This window comes from Oncorhynchus mykiss, chromosome 8 (assembly GCF_057628025.1).
Source record: "Oncorhynchus mykiss isolate SJ-2025 chromosome 8, ASM5762802v1, whole genome shotgun sequence".
NCBI classification, from domain to species: Eukaryota; Metazoa; Chordata; class Actinopteri; order Salmoniformes; family Salmonidae; genus Oncorhynchus; species Oncorhynchus mykiss.
This window is the reverse complement of record NC_143029.1, coordinates 48,159,365-48,180,828: the sequence shown is the minus strand read 5'-3', so window position 1 is coordinate 48,180,828 and position 21,464 is coordinate 48,159,365. Positions and strand designations below refer to the sequence as shown.

Sequence of the window (21,464 nt, the reverse complement as noted above, 5' to 3'; positions counted from 1 at the left end):
AAGGAAACCGGAAAAGGTAAAGAGCAGAGGATTGTGGGAAATGTAGCAAATTGTTAGCATATGCAGCAGCCAGTTGTAAGGGTAGTAGCTAGACACGTTAGCTGTATCACAGCAGAATTTATTTATATATATTTCGCGGTGCAATATTACCGCCAACATTGTCAAAGCCTCATAATGACCCCAGCTTCATTGGGCCTCTCGTTTATTCTTGCCGTCAGTATTTTTATTGCAAACCCAAGTCCCTCTCATGCTTGGGATTCAGACCTTGAGCTGTTCGACCTGGTGGAGGAAATTCAACAAAACTTTTACGAATTCCTGTCTGTTGAACAGGTAACGTTAAGTCGTCGTTAAGTTAGTTATTTTGTAACCTATAAACTTTGGCTAGCTAGTAAATGTTTGTCTAACCTGAAGGGCTAAGTAGGTAGCTTGCCGGCTTGCCATTGTGCCACATTCAGGGATCTGTTTCGATATCGGGGCCTGCTGTATTTTTTTTTTTTTTTTTAGCTAACTAGCTAACGTTTACTAGTTACGTGTACCGGGAGAGGAGCAAACCATGACGTGTCAGGTTGCTTGTTTCTTTTCACATTTTCAGTTGTCCATTCCTCCGTCCAGTCAAGTGAGGTACTGATTTAAAAATGGGTAAATATCGTTAGTTCTTCATCTTGCAAGGAACACTTGCAGGGTCTCTGTTGCTTCACCAGCCAAAGTGTGCAGGACTGGAGCATGTTTTTGGTCCAGCCCTACTCTAACATATCCGATTCAACTACTCCGTTTCAGCTGCGCATCAGCACCGTGATTAGCTGAAAGAGGTGTGTTGTGAACAACAGTCTGCATGCCCAGCATCTCTCGAGGCAGAGGGTTGGCCACCATATGGACATCCTTCAATGCTCCAGACAGACCCATCAGAATGCCATGTCCTTGTGGGAAGTGTTAGCCCCGGGGGTGGTTACTGTCCACTGGATAGGATTGGGAAGCTTAGACCCTGGTGCCATGGGGGTTGTCAGTCACCACATTGGAGGCAGAATGAGAGCATACATACTGATTTATTGCCATAAACTGGTGATTGTGTGATATCTCACCACACAATACCCTCTGAAAGGTGTCATGAACGTGTAGTTTTAGTTTTACTGTTCATCTCTCCTGACTCCAGGATGCCTCGTCAGTGGACATCAGAAAGGCCTATCGCAGGCTGTCGCTCACTTTGCATCCCGACAAGAACAAAGACGAGAATGCTGAAACCCAATTCAGACAGGTCAGCCCACTCCCTCACCATCTTAACACTCCCTACTCCCCCATGTTTTTTGGGGCGGACTGAACTCCACTCCATGGTGAAGGAAGTTTCTGAAGACTCCACCAATGGAGTGAAGCAGAGACGAGGCTTTGTGGAATCTAGGTCAATACTTCAAAAAATTTGAAATTATGAAACGCCTATTGTGTACCTATGTTTGTCCTCTGTAGTTGCATGCCTTTGTTTGTTGAAATCCATACTTCAATAAATGTAATCAAATACTACCACTGACTGTTTACTCATTGCTGTTGCTCTAAGATGGCAACTCTGCGCCATGTGCCAGTTAAATCTCAACAGTGACACACTTGGTGGTTGTATTTGATTAACTTTTATTGAAGTATGGATTACAGCAAACAAAGGCACGTAACTACAGAGGAATAACATGGTTACAAGGTAGGCGTTTCATAATTTGCATCTTTTGAAGTATTGACCTCGGGAGAATCAATGTAGTCGGAGCTAGTTTCCACAAAGCCTGTGTTCCACTCCACTGGTGTCGTCATCAGAAACACCCTAAACCATGGAGTGCGGTTTCATCCGTTAGTTTAAGCCCAACTTTAACTTGTTTGATCTACATCTTGCAAGTAAGCTATGGACACCTTACAGAGAAATTCTGCCATTAGAAAAGGTTTTTAAGTGAAACACTTATATGCAGTGTTTCATGGCAGTAACATTAGTTGGTGAGGTATAGTCCTTTTCATACACTGCAATCTTAAACTAATTGATTAGTTGATTGTAATTTGTCTATTGCCTTACTGATCATATTTTCTCCCATAGTTGGTGGCCATCTATGAAGTACTGAAAGATGAAGAGAGGAGAGAGAGGTCTGTTTTACAACTTCTTCCTGCTTTGAGTTGACCTTGCACTTATTTCTTCTGAAAGTGGGAGGAGTCTGTCAAATTCATATCATACACCATTTTGTTGAGAACATTAGTGTTCTGTTTTTATTATGTATACTATATTCTCACCATATTATTCCCCATAGTATACTTTGTATGTATTTCCTATGTATGGTTTGGGTCGGCACGGTAGTGTCCACCACACCTAAAATGTACTATCAGGGAAATCCTCAAACCACTCATCACCACCTATTGCTATGGGTCCTCCCAACCACAGGTATAATGATGTCCTGGTCAACGGGCTACCGGACTGGAGGCAGCCAGTGTTTTACTACAGGCGGGTGAGGAAGATGAGCAATGGGGAGCTGGGCTTCCTGCTCTTCCTCATCCTCACTGTGTGCCACTACGCAGTCATCTGGTCCATCTACCTGGAGAAGCAGCTGGTGAGGGGGCCGTGCATGACCTTTGACCCTTCTCTTAGTTCTTTACTGAATAGCTGTTATTAAAGGTGGTTGTTATCCATTCCACAGCTTTCATTCAAGTCATTTAACTTATTTTTCCCCCATGGGGCAGTTATTGCTGGGAATAAAAGCCTTTTTCTGTGTAGGAAAGTAGAAATGTACAGGTGCAATTTAGGACAGGGTTTCTTAGCTTTGGCCACTGCATTAACTAATTTGTCCTATTCACAATGCTCATTTAAATAGTCCAAAATGCAACTTATTGAATTATTCCATATTTCTCTATCTGCCATATAATAAATGTAAGTTATTTGCAGTAAAATGGTTTCCTTCAATCAAGTACACTGCAAACAAAACTGAGTGTTTGAGTGAGCAAAGTAGGCTACTAATAACCAGACCTCTTTATCCCATATGGTGCTTCTCTTACTAGGATGAACTTCTGAGCAAGAAGAAAAAGGAGAAGAAAAAAAAGATGAGTAGCAAGAGTGCTGAAGAATCGCGGTTTGTTGGACAGGATAAAATTGAGAAGTGAGTTGAGCTTTTGTCACTACACATTTCTAATTTCACAAGTAAATAGAAAATTGATGAATAATTTGCTGCTCCAATGAAGGCCTGACTTTTGAAACGGCGGAACTGAATATTGTAGAAATCCAGTGCTATTTACATGTGAAAATATCATGGAAAACACCTTGGAATGTTGGTCGTTTGTTCATGTGTTTGTATGTAATAATAAACATGGTCACAGTTCCTAATATGTCCATTTCCTGTCAGGTCACATGACAAACCTCATTGGCAGGATATCCTGCCACTCAAGCTGAGCATCTGGCTGTATCTCTCTGTCAAGTCCCTGCCCCATGTCATCCAGGTAATCCTCCAACTCATTCACCCAAACTACTTAACCTTTGGATTTTTTTATATTTTTTATTTCACCTATATTTAACCAGGTAAGCTAGTTGAACAAGTTCTCATTTGCAACTGCGACCTGGCCAAGATAAAGCACAGCAGTTCGACACATACAACAACACAGTTACACATGGAATGAACAAAACATAGTCAATAATACAGTAGAAAAAAAAGTCTATATACAGTGAGTGCAAATAAGGTCAAATAAGGGAGTTAAGGCAATAAATAGGCCAAGGTGGCGAAGTAATTACAAAATGGCAATTAAACACTGGGATGGTAGATGTGCAAAAGATGGATGTGCAAGTAGAGATACTGTGGTGCAAAATAAATAAATACAGTATGGGAATGAGGTAGATAGATGGGCTGTATACAGATGGGCTATGAACAGGTGCAGTGATCTGTGAGCTGCTCTGACAGCTGGTTCTTAAAGCTTGTGAGGGAGATGGGAATGCCTAGTGAAAGTATTCCCTTGCACAGTTTCTATAACTTTATTAATGTAAAATAAATGATGCAATTTCATAAGATCTTATCCATATCCCCAGTGACAATTGTCATCAATTTTGTCTGTGTTACAGGATGCCAAACAGTATTACGAAGATTATAAGGAGATGAAAATCAGAGAGAAAGAGGAAGCGGAAGCCATGGCACTGGAAGAACAGGAAGCTACAACAATAAGTAAGAACTTGTAGTATTTTATTGCGTCCAGTAGACCGTTTCTGCTGAATTGTGACTTTAATTGTTCACTTTTGCCTGGTCTTTATTGAAAATAATGTTTGTTTTTTTACATTTATTAACCTGCCTGGTAAAATAAAGGTTAGATGCATCAAATGAAATAGGAAATAATGACATTTCATTTCTATAGCGAAATAATTTTCTTGAAATCATTCAGGAACTAGAATATACATCAGTTGCATTTCCCCTAGCCATGTTTTGTAGATGTGCTCGTCTTATCCCATTCCTCACTTGTCATACCACAGAAGAGAAACGACCCAAAGTGAAGAAGCCGAAGTTTGAGTTCCCCGTTTACGAGCCTTCACTCAAGGTCGCAGACAGCGCATACTCACCAGTATACGACCAGGGAACGTCCATCGAGGAGATCGAAGACCAGATGGATGACTGGCTAGAGGATAAGAAGTCTCAGAAGAAAAAGGTGGGTCCGCAATATTTTCCTGCTGCGAAAGGATTTGTTCCACGACATTACTAAAGCTCTGCACTTTTAATTCAGGCAAAATGGATTATAAAGTTCAAGTTTTATTTGCCATTTGTAGGTGTAACTGGGAAGGTACCATAGTTTGATATGTCAAATAGATTCTAGTTTTATGATCAAGTAAGGCAAATTTGCATGAGGCAACATGCCAAATGGAATAGATTTTAGATGTTCATTGTTGCAGAATGTTCAACAAAAATGGGTTTTCCTCCAACAGGGATTGCTGAAAAATCTGAAATTTGCTAAAGTTTCTGGAGTTTTTCAGCCCTAAAACACCGTAAGCCACAATGGCCTTATTTGGAATTTATATGATCTAGTCTTGTTGTTTCCTCAGGCACCTGAGTGGTCAGAAGAGGACATCACTCTTCTGACAAGGAGTATGGCCAAGTTCCCTGGGGGAACACCTGGTCGCTGGGAGAAGATCGCACACGAACTAGGAAGATCGGTGACAGATGTCAGTCTACATTGGGAATGGGTGGTGCATGGATAACTCTGAACTCAGATGGATGTGAATGTTTTGTCAGTCCTAGGCAAATATATGGCAAAATTAACATTTGTGTTTGGAAATTTAGGAGACTACTAGCTTGCGCTCATCATAGAGTATCAATGAAATATGCAAAATATTGTGATCCTTTGCAGGTTACTGCAAAAGTCAAACAAGTTAAAGACGGTCAAACCAACACATCAGGTAAATAAGCTTATTTTTACTTGATTTTTCACAGTATAAACAGTGCATTCAGAAAGTGTTCATACCCCTAGACTTTTTCCACATGTTACATTACAGCCATATTCTAAAATGGATTAAATAGTATTTTTTTCCTCAAGCTACACACAATAAATACCCCATAATGACAAAGCAAAAACAGATTTTTAGATTTTTCTAAACTGAAATATCACATTTACATAAGTATTCAGACCTTTTACTCAGTACTTTGTTGAAGCACCTTTTGGCAGCGATTACAGCCTTGAGTATGACGCTATAAGCTTGGCATACCTGTATTTGGGGAGTTTCTCCCATTCTTCTCTGCAGATCCTCTCAAGCTCTGTCAGGTTGGATGGGGAGCGACGCTGCACAGCTATTTTCAAATCAAATCCCCCTTTTGAATTGAATAACATTTTCAGGTCTCTCCGGAGATGTTCAATCGGATTCAAGTCCGGGCCCTGCCTGGGCCACTCGGGGACATTCTCAATATGTATCAAATGAATCACCTGATCGGATTGTCATGGAAAGAGCAGGTGTATATGGGACTATCCAAATACCATTTGCTCACATGAATCTGTTGGAGTGAAAGTGAAAGCCACTCCTGCGTTGTCTTGACTGTGTGCTTAGGGTCGTTGACCTGTTGGAAGTTGAACCTCTGCCCTAGTCTGAGGTCCTGAGTGCTCTGGAGCAGATTTTCATCAAGGATCTCTCTGTAATTTGCTCTCTTCATTCCCTCGATCCTGACTAGTCTCCAGGTCCATGCCGCTGAAACGCATCCCCACAGCACAATGCTGTCACAACCATGCTTCACCGTAGAGATGGTGCCAGGTTTCCTCCAGACGTGACGCTTTGCATTATCCTAACCTTAATTCTAAACCTAATCATTCCAAGCAGTTGCTTATCAACAGATAGTTTGTTGTTAGTATGATCATCTATACATGTATAAAACATTAAGAACAACTTCCTAATATTAAGTTGCACCCCCCTTTTGCCCTCTGAACAGCCTCAATTCATCAGGGCGTGGACTCTACAAGGTATCGAAAGCGTTCCACAGGGATGCTGGCCGATGTTGACTCTAATGCTTTCTACAGTTTTGCCATGTTGACTGGATGGCCTTTGGGTGGTGGACCATTCTTGATACACACAGGAAACAGTTGAGCATGAAAAACCCAGCAGCGTTGCAATTCTTGACACAATCCGTTGCGCCTGGCACCTACTACCATACCCTGTTCAAAGGCACTTAAATCTTTTGTCTTGCCCATTCACTGTTTAAATGTTACACAATCCATGTCTCAATTGTCTCCAGGCTTAAAAATCCTTCTTTACCCTACCACCTCCCCTTCATCTACACTGATTGAAGTGGATTTAACAACTGACATCAATAAGGATTATAGCTTTCACCTGATCGGATTGTCATGGAAAGAGCAGGTGTATATGGGACTATCCAAATACTGTAACCAACTTTATCTCCAGAGGGGCAGCATTTTAACTTCTACCTCTCTGATGCAGGGCTGGTGAAGCTCTCGGAGCTCAAGGCTCAGGGCAGCGCAGCACTCTCAGGAAAGGGATCCAAAGCTGGGGCCGGAGCTGTACCCGACAGTGTCATGACCCAGCGAGAACACCCGCAACCCCAGCCTCTGGCAGCAGCCACAGCAGAGTGGATGGAGCCCAGTGGAGGAGGGGATGAAGGAGAGGGCATCCAAGCAGGAGGTGTCAGGAGGAGAGGCAGAAAGACTGGGGGTGGAGGGGTGGGGGGCGAGGAGAAAGCCAAGGGGCGCAGACAGAGGGACTTCGACCCCACAGTTGCCATCGAGGACAGCGAAGAGGAGCAGAGTCCGCCCACCTCCTCGGTCCCACAACCCTCCAAGGAGAAGGCTGCGGCGACTGACGACATCTGGACCCAGAACCAGCAGAAGCTTCTGGAGCTGGCCCTGCAGCAGTACCCGCGAGGCACCACGGAACGCTGGGACAGGATTGCCAAGGTGGTGCCCGGGAAGAGCAAGGTGAGAGCTGGTCCCCCACAATGCAATATTGCAGGGTGTGTCAAAACATTTGGTCGACCCCAGTTTTTGTCGTGTGTACAGTTTATCTATATAATCTATATTGTCTGTGGTGTTATGTCTAATTTCAAGACGAATTTTGATGAGATAATTTGTTAGCGGTAGGTAGAATTAACATGGAAAGAACCAAACTTAAATTGTCATGATTAGTTGAGATGGTAAACATGATATAATTTTGGATGGTGACGAACCTATAACCTTTTCCCCTACTTATTTTTCAGGAGGAGTGTATGATACGTTACAAACTTTTGGCTGAGCTGGTGCTGAAAAGGAAGCAGGCCAAGAGCTGACTCCGCCAAGGACGGCCATCTTGAAATCACTTTCTGGCTCCTAGTCCCTTTTCCTAGCTACTATCCACTTCAATGTGATCTGAAAAGCCTGGATAGATGAAGGCAATATAGTGAAAAAATCCACATTGCATATTGTTGGGACATATTGCTTTTACCTGTCCAGTTCCTTCAGATCTGTGAACAGGACAGGGAGAGGAGCAGGGGGAAGGGCCATCCTCTCATGTCTGTCATGTGCCTTAGCTCCACCCAAAGCATGCCATCCAGCCTCTGAACTGCTATGTGAGGATTCAAAGCACCAACAAAAAACGTCTATACCTTTTTTTGTACTTCAATATGTTTTGACTTCTGCTTTGCGCTGTCATTTGAAATCACACATGTACTGAATATAACTTCTTTGAGATGAGGAAATAAACTGTTTTATTTATTTACATGGATGACACGTCTTTGAGACCCATTTTAGTGTAATGCATCAATGTACTATGTTTGAACGAAAAGTAAGATATGAAAAGTAGACATTTTTCGAAGGCAAATATGAATATGGGGTTGAGTGAGTAAGTACCTAATGAAAGTACAGAATAGGCCATTTTTATTGGGGTATTTACATTTTTACAGTATACTATTTATCTTTAAAAAAAAATGTATAGGCATGTAGTCTGACCTGAATCATTGTACATCATGAAATTGGGCAGGTTTCAAGTGTGATTCAGAGGTAGTCTAGGCAGGGGGGAAATGTTATTATGTCCACCTCCCTCCCTACCGAGGCAGTGCTTTGATAATCCTCCAAGAGTCAACACCCACACTGCTACATAGCCTGTGTTTACTGTGTTACTACTCATTTATTTTTTTAGTTTTGGAGTCTAATTTGGTGAATATGAATCCTCATTGTGCGCGCTGTGGGAAAATTGTTTATGCCACAGAGAAAGTCAACTGCCTGGATAAGGTGAGACCTACTGAACTGTTTGTGTTGTTGATTGTCATTTAGGACTACCTCTGATGAACGTACTAATGGGTGTCTTATTTTTTGGAGATATCTGATGGTTTTGCCTTTGTATTGACACTCTTATGCAGTATTGGCACAAAGGATGTTTCCACTGTGAGGTCTGCAGGATGACTCTCAACATGAAGAACTACAAAGGCTATGAAAAGAAGCCCTACTGTAATTCGTGAGTCGTGTTGTTCCCTTAGCCTCCAAATGGTATTTCCCTACTGAATTTTCACCAACTGCTGTCTGTGAGAAACCCTCTACGTACTTTTGTGCTGTATTGAAGTTTGAATAGGTGTGTTCTATTCAGGTCATTTGAATAATGTTGTTGGTAAATATTACAGGTGTAATTGGTTTACCCTAAAGTCGGTTTCCCAGACCCAGATTAAGGAACTAGTGTTGTCTGCAAACGGTTTGTTGCTCCCACAAGTGAAACTTTAGAGCTTTTTAATGATAAATGGCAAACAATGTTTCAACCAACATGGTCTTCCTCTGTCGCTTTTGTTAGGCTAAAAATCACTTGTGTGGGAGCCGAAAACAGTGCACGGATTCACTCATTCCCACTGTCCTTATAGAATAAAATACAATCGAATCACTTTCATTTTGAAGTAAATTCAGTTGTGGCAACTCGGATAAGATTTAAAGATATGGTAAACATATAACATATTTATAACATCCTTGCAGGCACTATCCAAAGCAGTCATTCACCATTGTTGCAGATACTCCTGAGAACCTTCGACTGAGACAGCAAAGTGAGCTTCAGAGTCAGGTATGCAGTATACACACCTTTGCCTTTTGAACCATCATTATTCCCTTTTACATTTAAAATCTGTTTGCCAAAAAATATGACGATCAAAAACAATTATGACCATAAAGTTGTTTTTCAATCAATATATTAATTCAATATAGTCGTGGAGTGGATTGAATGGAGGGGAGTGAAACTACGCAGTTTAATTTGCCTGCACATGTAACGAGGTGTGACGTTATGGGGGTGTATTCATTGGTGCACACTGTAGCTTAATGGGTTGCAACAAAAGGTAAATGAGCATTTCTTATTGGAAAAAGGCAGGTAGGTCCTGCTCTGTTTGCTTCTTATTTGAAAACAGCCCAGGATGAGCTAGCGCTCAACTCTGCTGGCTGCTGAAGGATCCCCCTGGCTTCTCCACCTGCCCATGCACTTTGTGCTGCCATCTCACTCTTGAGGGTTCCTGGCACTATTCCCTACTCAAGACTCACTTCCACTATGCTTGACAAAAGCTGACCTCTAGATATTTTACATGGAAAGCTTCCCGTCCCTTCTATGGAGACAGCGCTTTATGTAACAGTGTCAAGAAGCATATTTTAGCATCGGGTGCTGGCTTCTGACTAACAGAGCATTTAATCAATAAGGTTGACTTATGTATCTATTGAATCTGTCTAGGGGACAATGCGCCTTTAACCTGAGGGTATTTAAAGGGCAATCTGCCACTCTTTCGGTAAACAGCTGAGAGATAAGCCTGGAGCAATGTAACCACTCTCAAATGTATAGACAGAGCTATGGATGCTCAGACTGACCATCAATGACATCAACATTATAGTTTTAACAATGTGTTGAGGCTATACAGTATTTGTTTACAAATACATTGTTTTCAAAGAATGGCTTAAAACAAGCTTATATTTGGGGGTTTTGATAGGGTATGATAATTCAACTAAGCTCATGAGGCATTTTTAAGTTATATTCTTCCAGAATAAATTGGTATAAACAGTGCATTGGGAAAGTATTCAGACCCCTTGTATTTTTCCACATTTTGTTACGTTACAGCCTTATTCTAAAATGGATTAAAACTACACATAATACCCCATAATGACAATGTGAAAACCAGGTTTTTAGAAAAAAACGAAAAAAACGTAATACTGTATTTACATAAGTATTCAGACCCTTGCTATAAGACTGGAAATTGAGTTCAGGTGCATCCTGTTTCCATTGATCATCCTTGAGATGTTTCTTCAACTTGATAGGAGTCCACCTGTGGTAAATTCAATTGATTGGATATCATTTGGAAAGAAACACACCTGTCTATATAAGGTCCCACAGTTGACAGTGCATGTCAGAGCAAAAACCAGGCCATGAGGTCGTAGAGCTCAGAGCATTGAAGGTCTCGAAGAACACAGTGACCTCCATCATTAAATGGAAGAAGTTTTGAACCACCAAGACTCTTCCTAGAGCTGGCCGCCTGGCCAAATTGAGTAATCGGGGGAGAAGGGCCTTGGTCCTTCTCCCCCGATGTAACCAAGAACCCGATGGTCACTCTGCCAGAGCTCCAGAGTTCCGCTGTGGACCTGGGAGAACCTTACAGAAGGACAACCATCTCTGCAGCACTCCACCAATCAGGACGTTATGGTAGAGTGGCCAGACGGAAACCACTCCTCAGTAAAAGACACATGACAGTTTACCAAAAGGCACCTAAAGACTCTCAGACCATGAGAAACTAGATTCTCTGGTCTGATCAAACCAAAATTGAACTCTTTGGCCTGAATGCCAAGCGTCACGTCTGGAGGAAACCTGGCACCATTCCTAAGGTGAAGCAAGGTGATGGAACATCATGCTGTGGGGATGTTTTTCAGCAGCAGGGAATGGGAGACTAGTCAGGATCGAGGGAAAGATGAACAGAGCAAATTACAGAGAGATCCTTGATGAAAACCTGCTCCAGAGCGCTCAGGACCTCAGACTAGGGAAAAGGTTCCCCTTTCAACAGGACAATGACCCTAAGCACACAGCCAAGACAACGCAGGAGTGGCTTCGGGACAAGTCTCCGAATGTCCTTAAGTGGCCCAGCCAGAGCCTGGACTTGAACCCAATCAAACGTCTCTGGGGAGACCTGAAAATAGCTGTGCCATGACGCTCTTCATCCGACCTTACTTACCTACTTTATTGTCCCGAGGGGGCGGAATAATTTTGCACGCCCAATTTTTCAGTTTTTGATTTGTTAAAAAAGTTTGAAATATCCAATAAATGTCGTTCCACTTCATGATTGTGTCCCACTTGTTGTTGATTCTTCACAAAAAAATACAGTTTTATATCTTTGTTTGAAGCCTGAAATGTGGCAAAAGGTCGCAAAGTTCAAGGGGGCCGAATACTTTCGCAAGGCACTGTATGTATGTGATGTTTCAGTTTTATAAATTTGTTTAAAAACAGGTTTTTACTTTGTCATTATGGGTTATTGTGTGTAGATTGATGAGGAAAAAAACGATTTAATCAATTTTAGAGTACGGCTGAAATGTGGAAAAGGTCAAGGGGTCTGAATACTTTCCAAATGCACTGTACACTGAACAAAAATATAAACGCAAAAATGTCAACGATTTTACTGAGTTACAGTTCATATAAGGAAATCATTCAATTCAAATAGATTCATTAGGCCCTAATCTATGGATTTCACATTGCTGGGCAGGGCTGCCGCCATGGGTGAGCCTGGAAGGGCATAGGCCCATCCACTGGGGAGCCAGCCAATCAGAATTAGTTTTTTCCCCCCCAAAGGGGTTTTATTACAGACAGAAATTTCATCAGCTGTCCGGGTGGCTGGTCTCAGACATCCCACAGGCGAAGAAGCCGGATGTGGAGGTCCGGGGCTGGCGTGGTTACACGGTGGTCTGCCAAATGTTCTAAAACGACTTTGGAGGCTGCTTATGGTAGAGAGTTTAACATTAAATTCACTGGCAGCAGCGGTGGTGGACATTCCTGCAGTCAGCATGCCAATTGCACGCTCCTTCAAACCTTCAGACGTGGCAATATGTTGTGTGACAAAACTGCACATTTTAGAGTAGGCTTTTATTGTCTCCAGCACAAGGTGCACCTGTATAATGATAATTCTGTTTAATCAGCTTCGTGCTATGCCACACTTGTCAAGTGGATAGATTATCTTGGCAAAGGAGTAACGCTCACTTACATGGATGTAAACAAATTTGTGCATTAACATTTTTTGAGAAATAAGCTTTCTGTGGATATGGAACATTTCTGGGATGTTTTATTTCAGCTCATGGAACATGGGACCAACACTCTACATGTTGCGTTTATATTTTTGTTCAGTATATAATTCATTTAAAAGTCCAAAAATGCCCATTTCCGTTTTGACATTTGTTTCCATGTACTGGGGGGCATGGTGCGCTGCGCAGGGAGAAGGCATGCTCTGATGGAGCACTTTCTCTGGAGATGTACTTTGATATAATTCCCATTCAACCCTTTACCCTTGTGGGAATTGGCCTAGGGCTGAATTAAAATGTTTGTTTACAGAAGAAATATGAAATGCTTACGCATGCTAGCTATTGAAAGGGAAAACTTTGGAGATTGTTGAGGACACAACAGTTCACCTGACACAAGACTGAATCCAAAAATTGCACTGTTGATTTGATGTGCATTTGACATTTACTGTACTTTTTGACGTATTTGTTAACAAAATCTGAAAATACTCTGTTTACATTTTGTAACATGATAAGAATATGGGTGCAGCATAAGACAAAATGACAAGGGTTTGGGTGAGAGGACTAACTGGTATCTCAAAGTGGCCACACACCTCTCCAAAATGTGCACAGTTCCTAAGCCATTTCAATGCACAAGAGTCTTCTACTAAACTCATTAAAAAAATAAACATCCTCTCATTGCCCTCCGATCACTGGTCCGTCCTGTCTCCCTGTAGAGCTGTCTTAGGCATCTCACATTACGGACATTGCAATTTATTGCCCTGGCCACATCTGCAGTCCTCATGCCTCGTTGCAGCATGCCTAAGGCACATTCACGCAGATGAGCAGGGAACCTGGGCATCTTTCTTTTGGTGTTTTTCAGAGTCCGTATAAAGACCTCTTTAGTGTCCTAAGTTTTCATAACCGTGACCTTAATTGCCTACCGTCTGTAAGCTGTTAGTGTCTTAACAACCATTCCACAGGTGTATGTTCATTAATTGTTTATGGTTCATTGAACAAGCAGGGGAAACAGTGTTTAAACCCTTTACAATGAAGATCTGTTAATTCGTAAAAATCCAAATAACTTATCTTTGAAAGACAGGGTCCTGAAAAAGGGACCTTTTCTTTTTTTGCTGAGTTTATAAGGTGCTTTTTGGAGCTCTCCTAGCTGTGCCATTGTGGATCTACAGGAACCCTGCATCCCCACCAATCACAGGATCATTATTGTTGTTTACAGCTGTCAGTCAAAACCCATACAGCACTGTGAAGGGCAGAGCCTGAGCTCTGAAGTAATTTATAGGGTGTTACTTAGGACAGCCACTGCGTTCCAATTTAGGCGCTTATCAGTGCCCAAATCTGCCATTTTCAACCTGTATACGAGTGTAAAGGACTACGGAAATGTACATAAATTACAGTAAATGGACAGCATGTATTCGTGCTTTTCTAGATTTAGGACAACAAAGCGTGTTCGGGTTGAATTACGGCCATAGTCTCTCTTGGCATTGATTTTGGAGACTGCTTGGTTGAATAATAGTATAATTAATGGCCTTTGCCTAGGCTTGTTACAATCTACTGAAATGCGTTAAACCAAAAATTTTGGAAAATACTTGTTACCAAGTGTGCCTATGGACGGGGATACTGGCGTTAGAGACGAGGAGTGTTGCACTGTCATCATTTGATAGAATACCTTATAATTGACTTTCCATCCAAGAGTATAGTAACTGTATACTGCTTGGTTGCATAATTTTACGGCTAACCGCTCAAGCTCTCCCCAATCTGCAGGTGAAGTACAAGAAAGACTTTGAGGAGAGCAAAGGACGAGGCTTCAAATTTGTGCTGGACACTCCTGAGCTGCAGAGACTACGACGAGCCCAGGATCAGATCAGTAATGTAGGTTCAAGTGTCTCTTTGCCCATCCACCGGAGGGAGGAAATTAGTTGGGAGCTATACGTACAGTTCCTTCAGAAAGTATTCATACCCCTTGACATATGCCACATTTTGTTGTGTTACAGCCAGATTTCAAAAGGGTTTACATTTATACATTTTTCCCTCCCATCTACACACAATACCCCATAATGACTAAGTGAAAACATGTATTTAGGCATTTTTGCAAAAAATAAATAAATACAGAAATATCTCATTCACGTAGGAACTCACACCTCTGAGTCAATACGTTAGAATCACCTTTGGCAATGATTACAGCTTTGAGTCTTTCTGGGTAAGTCAGAGCTTTGCACACCTGGAAATTTGCACATTATTCTTAAAATTATTCAAGATCTGTCAAGATGGTTGTTGGTCATTGCTAGACAGCCATTTCCAAGTCTCGCCATACTGTAGATTTAAGCCAAAATTGTAATTGTAACATTCACTGTTGTCTTGGTATGCAACTCCAGTGTATATTTGGCCTTGTGTTTTAGGTTATTGGGCTTCTGAGTGGCACAACGGCCTACGACACTGCATCTCAGTGCTAGTAGCATCACTACAGACCCTGGTTCAATTCCAGGCTGTATCACAACCGGCTGTGATTGTGAGTCCCATAGGGCGGCGCACAATTGGCCTAGCGTCGTCCAGGTTAAGCCGTCGTTGTAAATAAGAATTTGTTCTTAACTGACTTGCCTAGTTAAATAAATAACAAATATATTGTCCTGCTGAAAGGTGAATTTGTCTCCCAGTGTCTGTTGGAAAGCTGACTGAACCAGGTTGTACTCTAGGATTTTGCCTTTGCCTAGCTCTATTCTGTTTATTTTTATTATGCCGATGACGAGCATACCCATAACATGATTCAGCCACCACCATGCTTGAAAATATGAAGAGTGGTACTCAGTGATGTGTTTGGGGCAAATCCAACAACGCTTTGTATTCAGGACATGAAGTTAATTTCTTTGCCACATTTTTTTTCAGTATTACTTTAGTGCCTTATTAAAAACAGGATGCATGTTTTGGAATATGTTTTATTCTGTACAGGCTTCCTTCTTTTCACTCTGTCATTTAGGTTAGTGTTGTGGAGTAACTACAATGTTTTTCATTCATCCTCCATTTTCTCCGATCACACAGCCATTAAACTCTTAACTGTTTCCTTGCTCTCCTGCAACTGAGTTAGGAAGAACACAAGTATATTTGTAGTGATTTGGTGTATTGATACACCATCCAAAGAGCAATTAATAACCTCAACATGCTCAAAGGGATATTCGGTCTCCTTTTCTTTTCACACATCTCCCAATAGTTTCCCTTCTTTGCAAGGCATTGGAAACCTTCCCTGGCCTTTGTGGTTGAATCTGTGTTTGAAATTCACTGCTCAACTGAGGGACCTTACAGATAATTGTATGTGTGGGGTACAGAGTTTAGGTAGTCATTCAAAAATCATGGTAAAAACCATTATTGCACACAGAGTGAGTCCCATGCAAATTTTTCATCCTGAATTTATTTACGCTTTTCATAAAAGGGTTTGAATGCTTATTATATTGACTCGAGACATTTCAGCTTTTCATTTTTAATTAATTTGTGAAAATGTCAAACACAATTCCACTTTGACATTATGGGGTATTGTGTGTAGGCCAGTGACAACAAAAAAAATCACCAGAAACACAACAAAATGTGGAAAAGGTCAAGGGGTATGAATGCCTTCTGGAGGCGATGTATGTAGGCTGGGGTGTTTTTTTTTTTTTTTTTTTTTTAACCCACATGCACAAAAGTAGTTTGAAACAGTTTACTTAGGAAATATGTTGACTGGATACACACATTTGTCAGTCTTTCCTAAAAACGAAATCTTACCCTGAAATAAAGTGTGCATATTTAGCTGATGCATAATCTGGCTGTTTCACATAGTAATTGAAATAGTTTCCTATTATACCATTTAAAAAATTAACCCTGGTTAATTTAATGTATCCTCAGAATACACTGATAGCATGTAAACTTGTCTGCGTCTTTTGCAGGTGAAATACCACAAGGACTTTGAGGTGATGGGCCCACAAGGAGTCACACATGGTGATCATGCGCCTTACCTTGTGCGTGGCCAGCTGCGTCAAAACGTCCAGACAGAAAATACAGGGCACAAGGGTGTGCACCAGTACATAGTGGAGATGGCCCGGAGGCCTGGTGTCATCGTAGGTGGGTTTTAATCTTGTATAGACATTTTATTTTTGATGTCTGGGCCTTGAGGTTTGGTCCTGGTCTGTTTTTTTTTTCTTATTATTTTTCTGTAAGCAGGAAGTTGGCCTGCTATTTATGAGGTCATAATCCTGAGTCTAACTTTATATTTAATCTTTATTCATGCAGGGTGGAATCCCATTGAGTCCAAGGTCTCTTTTACAAGGGAGCCCTTCAACCATACCACCTTTTTAAGTTGTTGTCTTGGGTTCATGATGAATCACAGTAACAAACAAACAAAATATTCAAGTTTTCTTGATATTTGTAGCCGCTGCAGCAGCCAACAGTTAGATAGCCATCAATATTGGGTTAGTCTTAGCATGCTGCTGGATAATGGAGTCAGCCCCGTGTTTAGGCAACAACTGAACCAATAGTGTCTGTACTGTAACAGACTGTCTGCGGTGTGTCTTTGCAGCTCCTGTGCTGCCAGGCGCGTACTACCCCAGTGGACACGTCCAGGGGCACAGCTACATGCACCAGACCAGTATGCACTCCTTACGGTCCCTGCAGGTGAATTAATCTATCTATTAATATAGTAGTAATTTATCTAGCAATCAATCAAGTCTGTGACAGGCATCAGGGATACAAACATTGTGTTTGCTCTTGACAATAGAAATCAGCATCATGCATCCTAATAAATATCCTTTCACACTTGATGAGCCAGACCAAACCTTACTGGGCCAGCATGGTTACGCATAAACAATAGTTGCTGGAACCATGCTGGAAAGGTTCATATGAAAATAAAATATCTAAGCCAGCCCAGTACAGGTTGTGTTGGCCCCAATAGTGTGAGTCTGGTCAAACACAGCCTACTGTTTCAGTTGATGTGTTTTTGCACCCTGACTGGGTAGAGTCCCTAATTGATACCCTTTTCCCTATTTAGTGCACTACTTTGGTCAAAAGTAGTACAATATTAGGGAATAAAGTGCCATTTGGGATGTAGCTGTTGTCTCACCTTGGTGCTATCTTGCCACAGAGTGTGTACAGAGCCCTCTACGATTACGTGAGCCAAGACACGGATGAGGTGTCGTTTCGGGACGGTGACATCATCCACAGCGTGCAGCCCATTGATGGGGGTTGGGTGTACGGCACGGTGCAAAGGACTGGCAGGTCTGGGATGCTCCCTGGTAACTACATAGAGGGTCTCCACTAAGGCTTACCAAACTAACTCAAGGCCTGGAACACATTCAAGTTGTACAACTGTTTTGATACAACAGTTTGTCTGCACAAAAATAATTAAAGGCCTCAATTCAATCAGATCGAGCGTAAAAACCCTCATTGGCCAACATCCGCATAGTGTATAACTGCGGTATAAAATGACAAATCGGTGAGCGGCTGCTTTTGTGTCACCAACCACTCCTTTTCTTATTATCCCTACCGCGATAGAAAATGTAGGCTATCGATTATAGAAATATTGACAGGGGCTAATGCATGTTTTCATGTTCATTTTGATGGGTCGATTTATAGCCTATCAGTCTAGTCAAGGTGTAGATAGTAGAACATCACACATTCAAGTGTTTGAACTTGTAACATGATATAAAGTTGGGTGTGGTTTCATTGCATCAAATGTCAGTGTTCAGTGTCCAGCGCCTCGTGGTCTAAGGCACTGCATCACAGTGCTAGCTGTGCCACTAGAGATTCTGGGTTCAATTCCATGGGGCGGTGCACAATTGGCCCAGCGTCGTCCGGATTAGGGGAGGATTTAGCCAGCAGGGATGCTCTTGTCCCATCGCGCACTAGCGACTCCTGAGGTTGGCTGGGCGCAGTGCATGCTGACACGGTCGCCAGGTGTATGGTGTTTCCTCTGACACGTTGGTGCGGCTGGTTTCCGGGTTAAGTGGGCATTGTGTCAAGAAGCAGTGCAGCTTGGTTGGGTTGTGTTTCGCAGGACGCATGGCTCTCGACCTTCGCCTCTCCCGAATCTGTACAGGAGTTGCAACGATGAGACAAGACTGTAACTACCAATTGGATACCATGAAATTGGGGAGAAAACGGGGTAAAAATAACATTTAAACATATCAGCGTCCGCGATAAGGTAACACAAGGAGCCGCTTGTGGGTTTGACAGTTCTAACGCCACACCACCGCTCCGACACCACCAAAATGACCGCTATGCGGATGTTGGTTTCGCTAATGATAGAATCTAGCCCAACAGTAGTTGTACAACCTGAGTGTATACTGGGTCTGACTGAGAGCATTATGTAGATAAGATGCACCATGACACTCGAAGCCTCTGTATGGTGAGGATTTACATCAAAATATACAAGTGGTAATAGCAATTGAAATAATGTTTTTGGAAATATATGAACAAGTAAAGATTCAAATTCTGTACATGTTTAAAAATGAATGTAACTGTCATTTTTGTGTGCTTATAGTATATAACATGTTCTATTCACAGCAGTGTGTGCACTACAAAGTATGTTAACAATTTGAGTGTTCCATCTTCAAATCTAAAGTTGTAAACATGACAAAATTCCAGTACGTAATGTCAAGCTACTGTATGCAACCTGTCACTTGCACGTCTTCGATTCCATGTCTTCAATTCAAATGCAGGCAAAAGGTTTGCAGGCAAAAGGTTTGCAGATAAATGTTTTAAAAAAAGGTAAATAAATGTATTAACATGAAGTATTTTCTTGTTTTTCTTCTTAAATAAATGAAAGATGACTGGCTGCAATACACAATTTCCATGTGGTTATTTTGGTGTACATACGGCTAATTTTAGCACAGGACATCAGGAGCACCTGCCAGCAAGCTGTTGCAGTAACTGTACATAGAAGAGCTCTTTACACTTGTGGGAATGGGCCTATATGGATAGGGCTACATGAAAATGCATAACCATGGTAGCAATTGAAAGGGAACAGTTTGGAGATTATGGGGAAATTGGACCAAAAATGCGGACAACAGTTCACATTTGTTGATAACGAAATCAGAAAATACTCTAGATACATTCAGTAACATAAGAATATTCCTATAAAATGTAGGGTAGGTGAAACATATGAAAAAAATTAAGGATTTGAGTGAGAGTACTAACTGGTGTCTCCAAGTGGCCACGCACCTCAAGTGTGCACAATTCCTAAGTAATTTCAATCCACATTTATGACTTGAGTATTCAACTATTTGGTGCTTTTTTGAACTCTCCTAGCTGTGCCGTTGAAATAGAGCAAGCATACATGCAGTTTTGTTTGGGCAACAACCCTGTCATCACACAATTACTGTTATTTTCGCAATCTAAAAACGGTGCATTATAAATCCAGTCTGGGACAGGTGGGCATCATATGAAAGCTTGTTCTATTGCCAACATTAACAACAAATGTATAAAATACAATATTACAGTGTTACATGCTGACTAGACTGGACACGTTGCGTGCGCGAGCGTTGCAAAATACTTTTAGGAATCCATGTTATTTAATTTTTGCACCCACACTGCTCGCGCACACCAACGAGCATCTGCGATGCCAAGGGCTAAAATAGAAGTCATTCCTATTTGACGCAGATCGCGCTGCAAGTCCTGCCTCTCCCATCTCCTCATTGGTTTATAGAAGCGGGTACCCACGTGCCATCTCCTCATTGGTTATACCCACGTGGGTGATTGAAAGACAATGTTTTGCCGGTTGTCGTGGTTATACTATGAAAGTGTAGATGCCAATCACCATAGGTTCAAATATGAAAAAGCCTGGGAGGAGAGATGACTTGAAACGATTCGGTTGGCTGTTTTATGTGTAGATCAATTGTCGGAGTAGCGGACCTTGTGCATTTCAGGTAGAATAACAACTCAATGTTTATATCCCAGGACAAATTAGCTAGCAACAGCAAGCTAGCTAAATAGGACAAATTAGCCGGCAAGTGCAAGTTAACTAGCTAAATTGCCATACATGTTAAATGCTTTTCGACCTGTCCCCAAATTAATGTAATTGGTTCAGAGTTTGTTTTGATATTTTAACCTGCGTGTCGTGATCATGTTTGGTGTGGGGGGACAAAATAAATGTATGCACGACAGTGCATGCGCGCATCCAGTTTGGGTTCCATGTGTGCATAGGAGTCATGAGTGCGTGTGCAGTGTTCAGAACAACCCAGGGCATAGGACCATGTCCATTATCTTCCAAGTCCATCAGTTCAGAGTTACTGGGTTAAAGTTCATGTTTAGGGATAGTATCCCTGATTTCTGGATCCACCCATTTGCCTTTCACCTTTGAAACCCTCTCCTTTCGCTTCTTCACGTGTTTTGGTACTTTGTTTTTTCCTCTTGCCATTTTCTTATTTTCCTAAAATGCCTAAACAAGTTTGGATATAGCTAGAATATTAGATTAAAGATGTTGTGTGTGATTTAAGGTAACCCAAGTTCAGCCTGGAAGAAATCAAAATATTTTTGGACATTTGCATGATAAATGCTGAACATTTTTCAAATTAGTTTAATTTCGTATAGACCATGTTATAACTTAAGAAAGTAGAGGCCAGTCCTATTAAAATTTATTCAGATTAGTGACAGGGTTACAATATCCACTGGAAGTCAATTTTCAATTTTCATTTCATCCAAAGTGATACTCATCCCTCCAATGCAATAACATAAAAGGTCTGTTAATAGCAGTTAAATAATCGCAAGATTAATTGACAAACGCATTCTTGTCGTTAACAGTCACAACCCTAATGGAAACGTACAGT

At 41.5% G+C, this 21,464-nt stretch overlaps 2 protein-coding genes across 2 annotated transcripts; both read left to right on the top strand.

Annotated features, from left to right (window-relative positions):
• LOC110529970 (DnaJ heat shock protein family (Hsp40) member C1) lies at nucleotides 1-8,173 on the top strand. Its single transcript, XM_021612670.3, has 12 exons — nucleotides 1-330; nucleotides 1,151-1,252; nucleotides 2,063-2,109; nucleotides 2,402-2,567; nucleotides 3,013-3,110; nucleotides 3,354-3,447; nucleotides 4,061-4,160; nucleotides 4,463-4,635; nucleotides 5,027-5,146; nucleotides 5,332-5,380; nucleotides 6,905-7,398; nucleotides 7,677-8,173. Exons 1-12 carry the CDS (start codon nucleotides 61-63, stop codon nucleotides 7,743-7,745), a joined length of 1,782 nt encoding a protein of 593 aa, XP_021468345.1. The 5' UTR covers nucleotides 1-60; the 3' UTR covers nucleotides 7,746-8,173.
• Nucleotides 8,174-8,319: 146 nt separating this feature from the next.
• Nucleotides 8,320-19,481, top strand: nebl (nebulette). Its single transcript, XM_021612671.3, has 7 exons — nucleotides 8,320-8,685; nucleotides 8,814-8,908; nucleotides 9,412-9,496; nucleotides 14,443-14,550; nucleotides 16,593-16,767; nucleotides 17,222-17,316; nucleotides 17,783-19,481. The coding sequence occupies exons 1-7, from the start codon at nucleotides 8,617-8,619 to the stop codon at nucleotides 17,957-17,959; spliced, it is 804 nt and encodes a 267-aa protein (XP_021468346.2). The 5' UTR covers nucleotides 8,320-8,616; the 3' UTR covers nucleotides 17,960-19,481.
• Nucleotides 19,482-21,464: the final 1,983 nt, after the last annotated feature.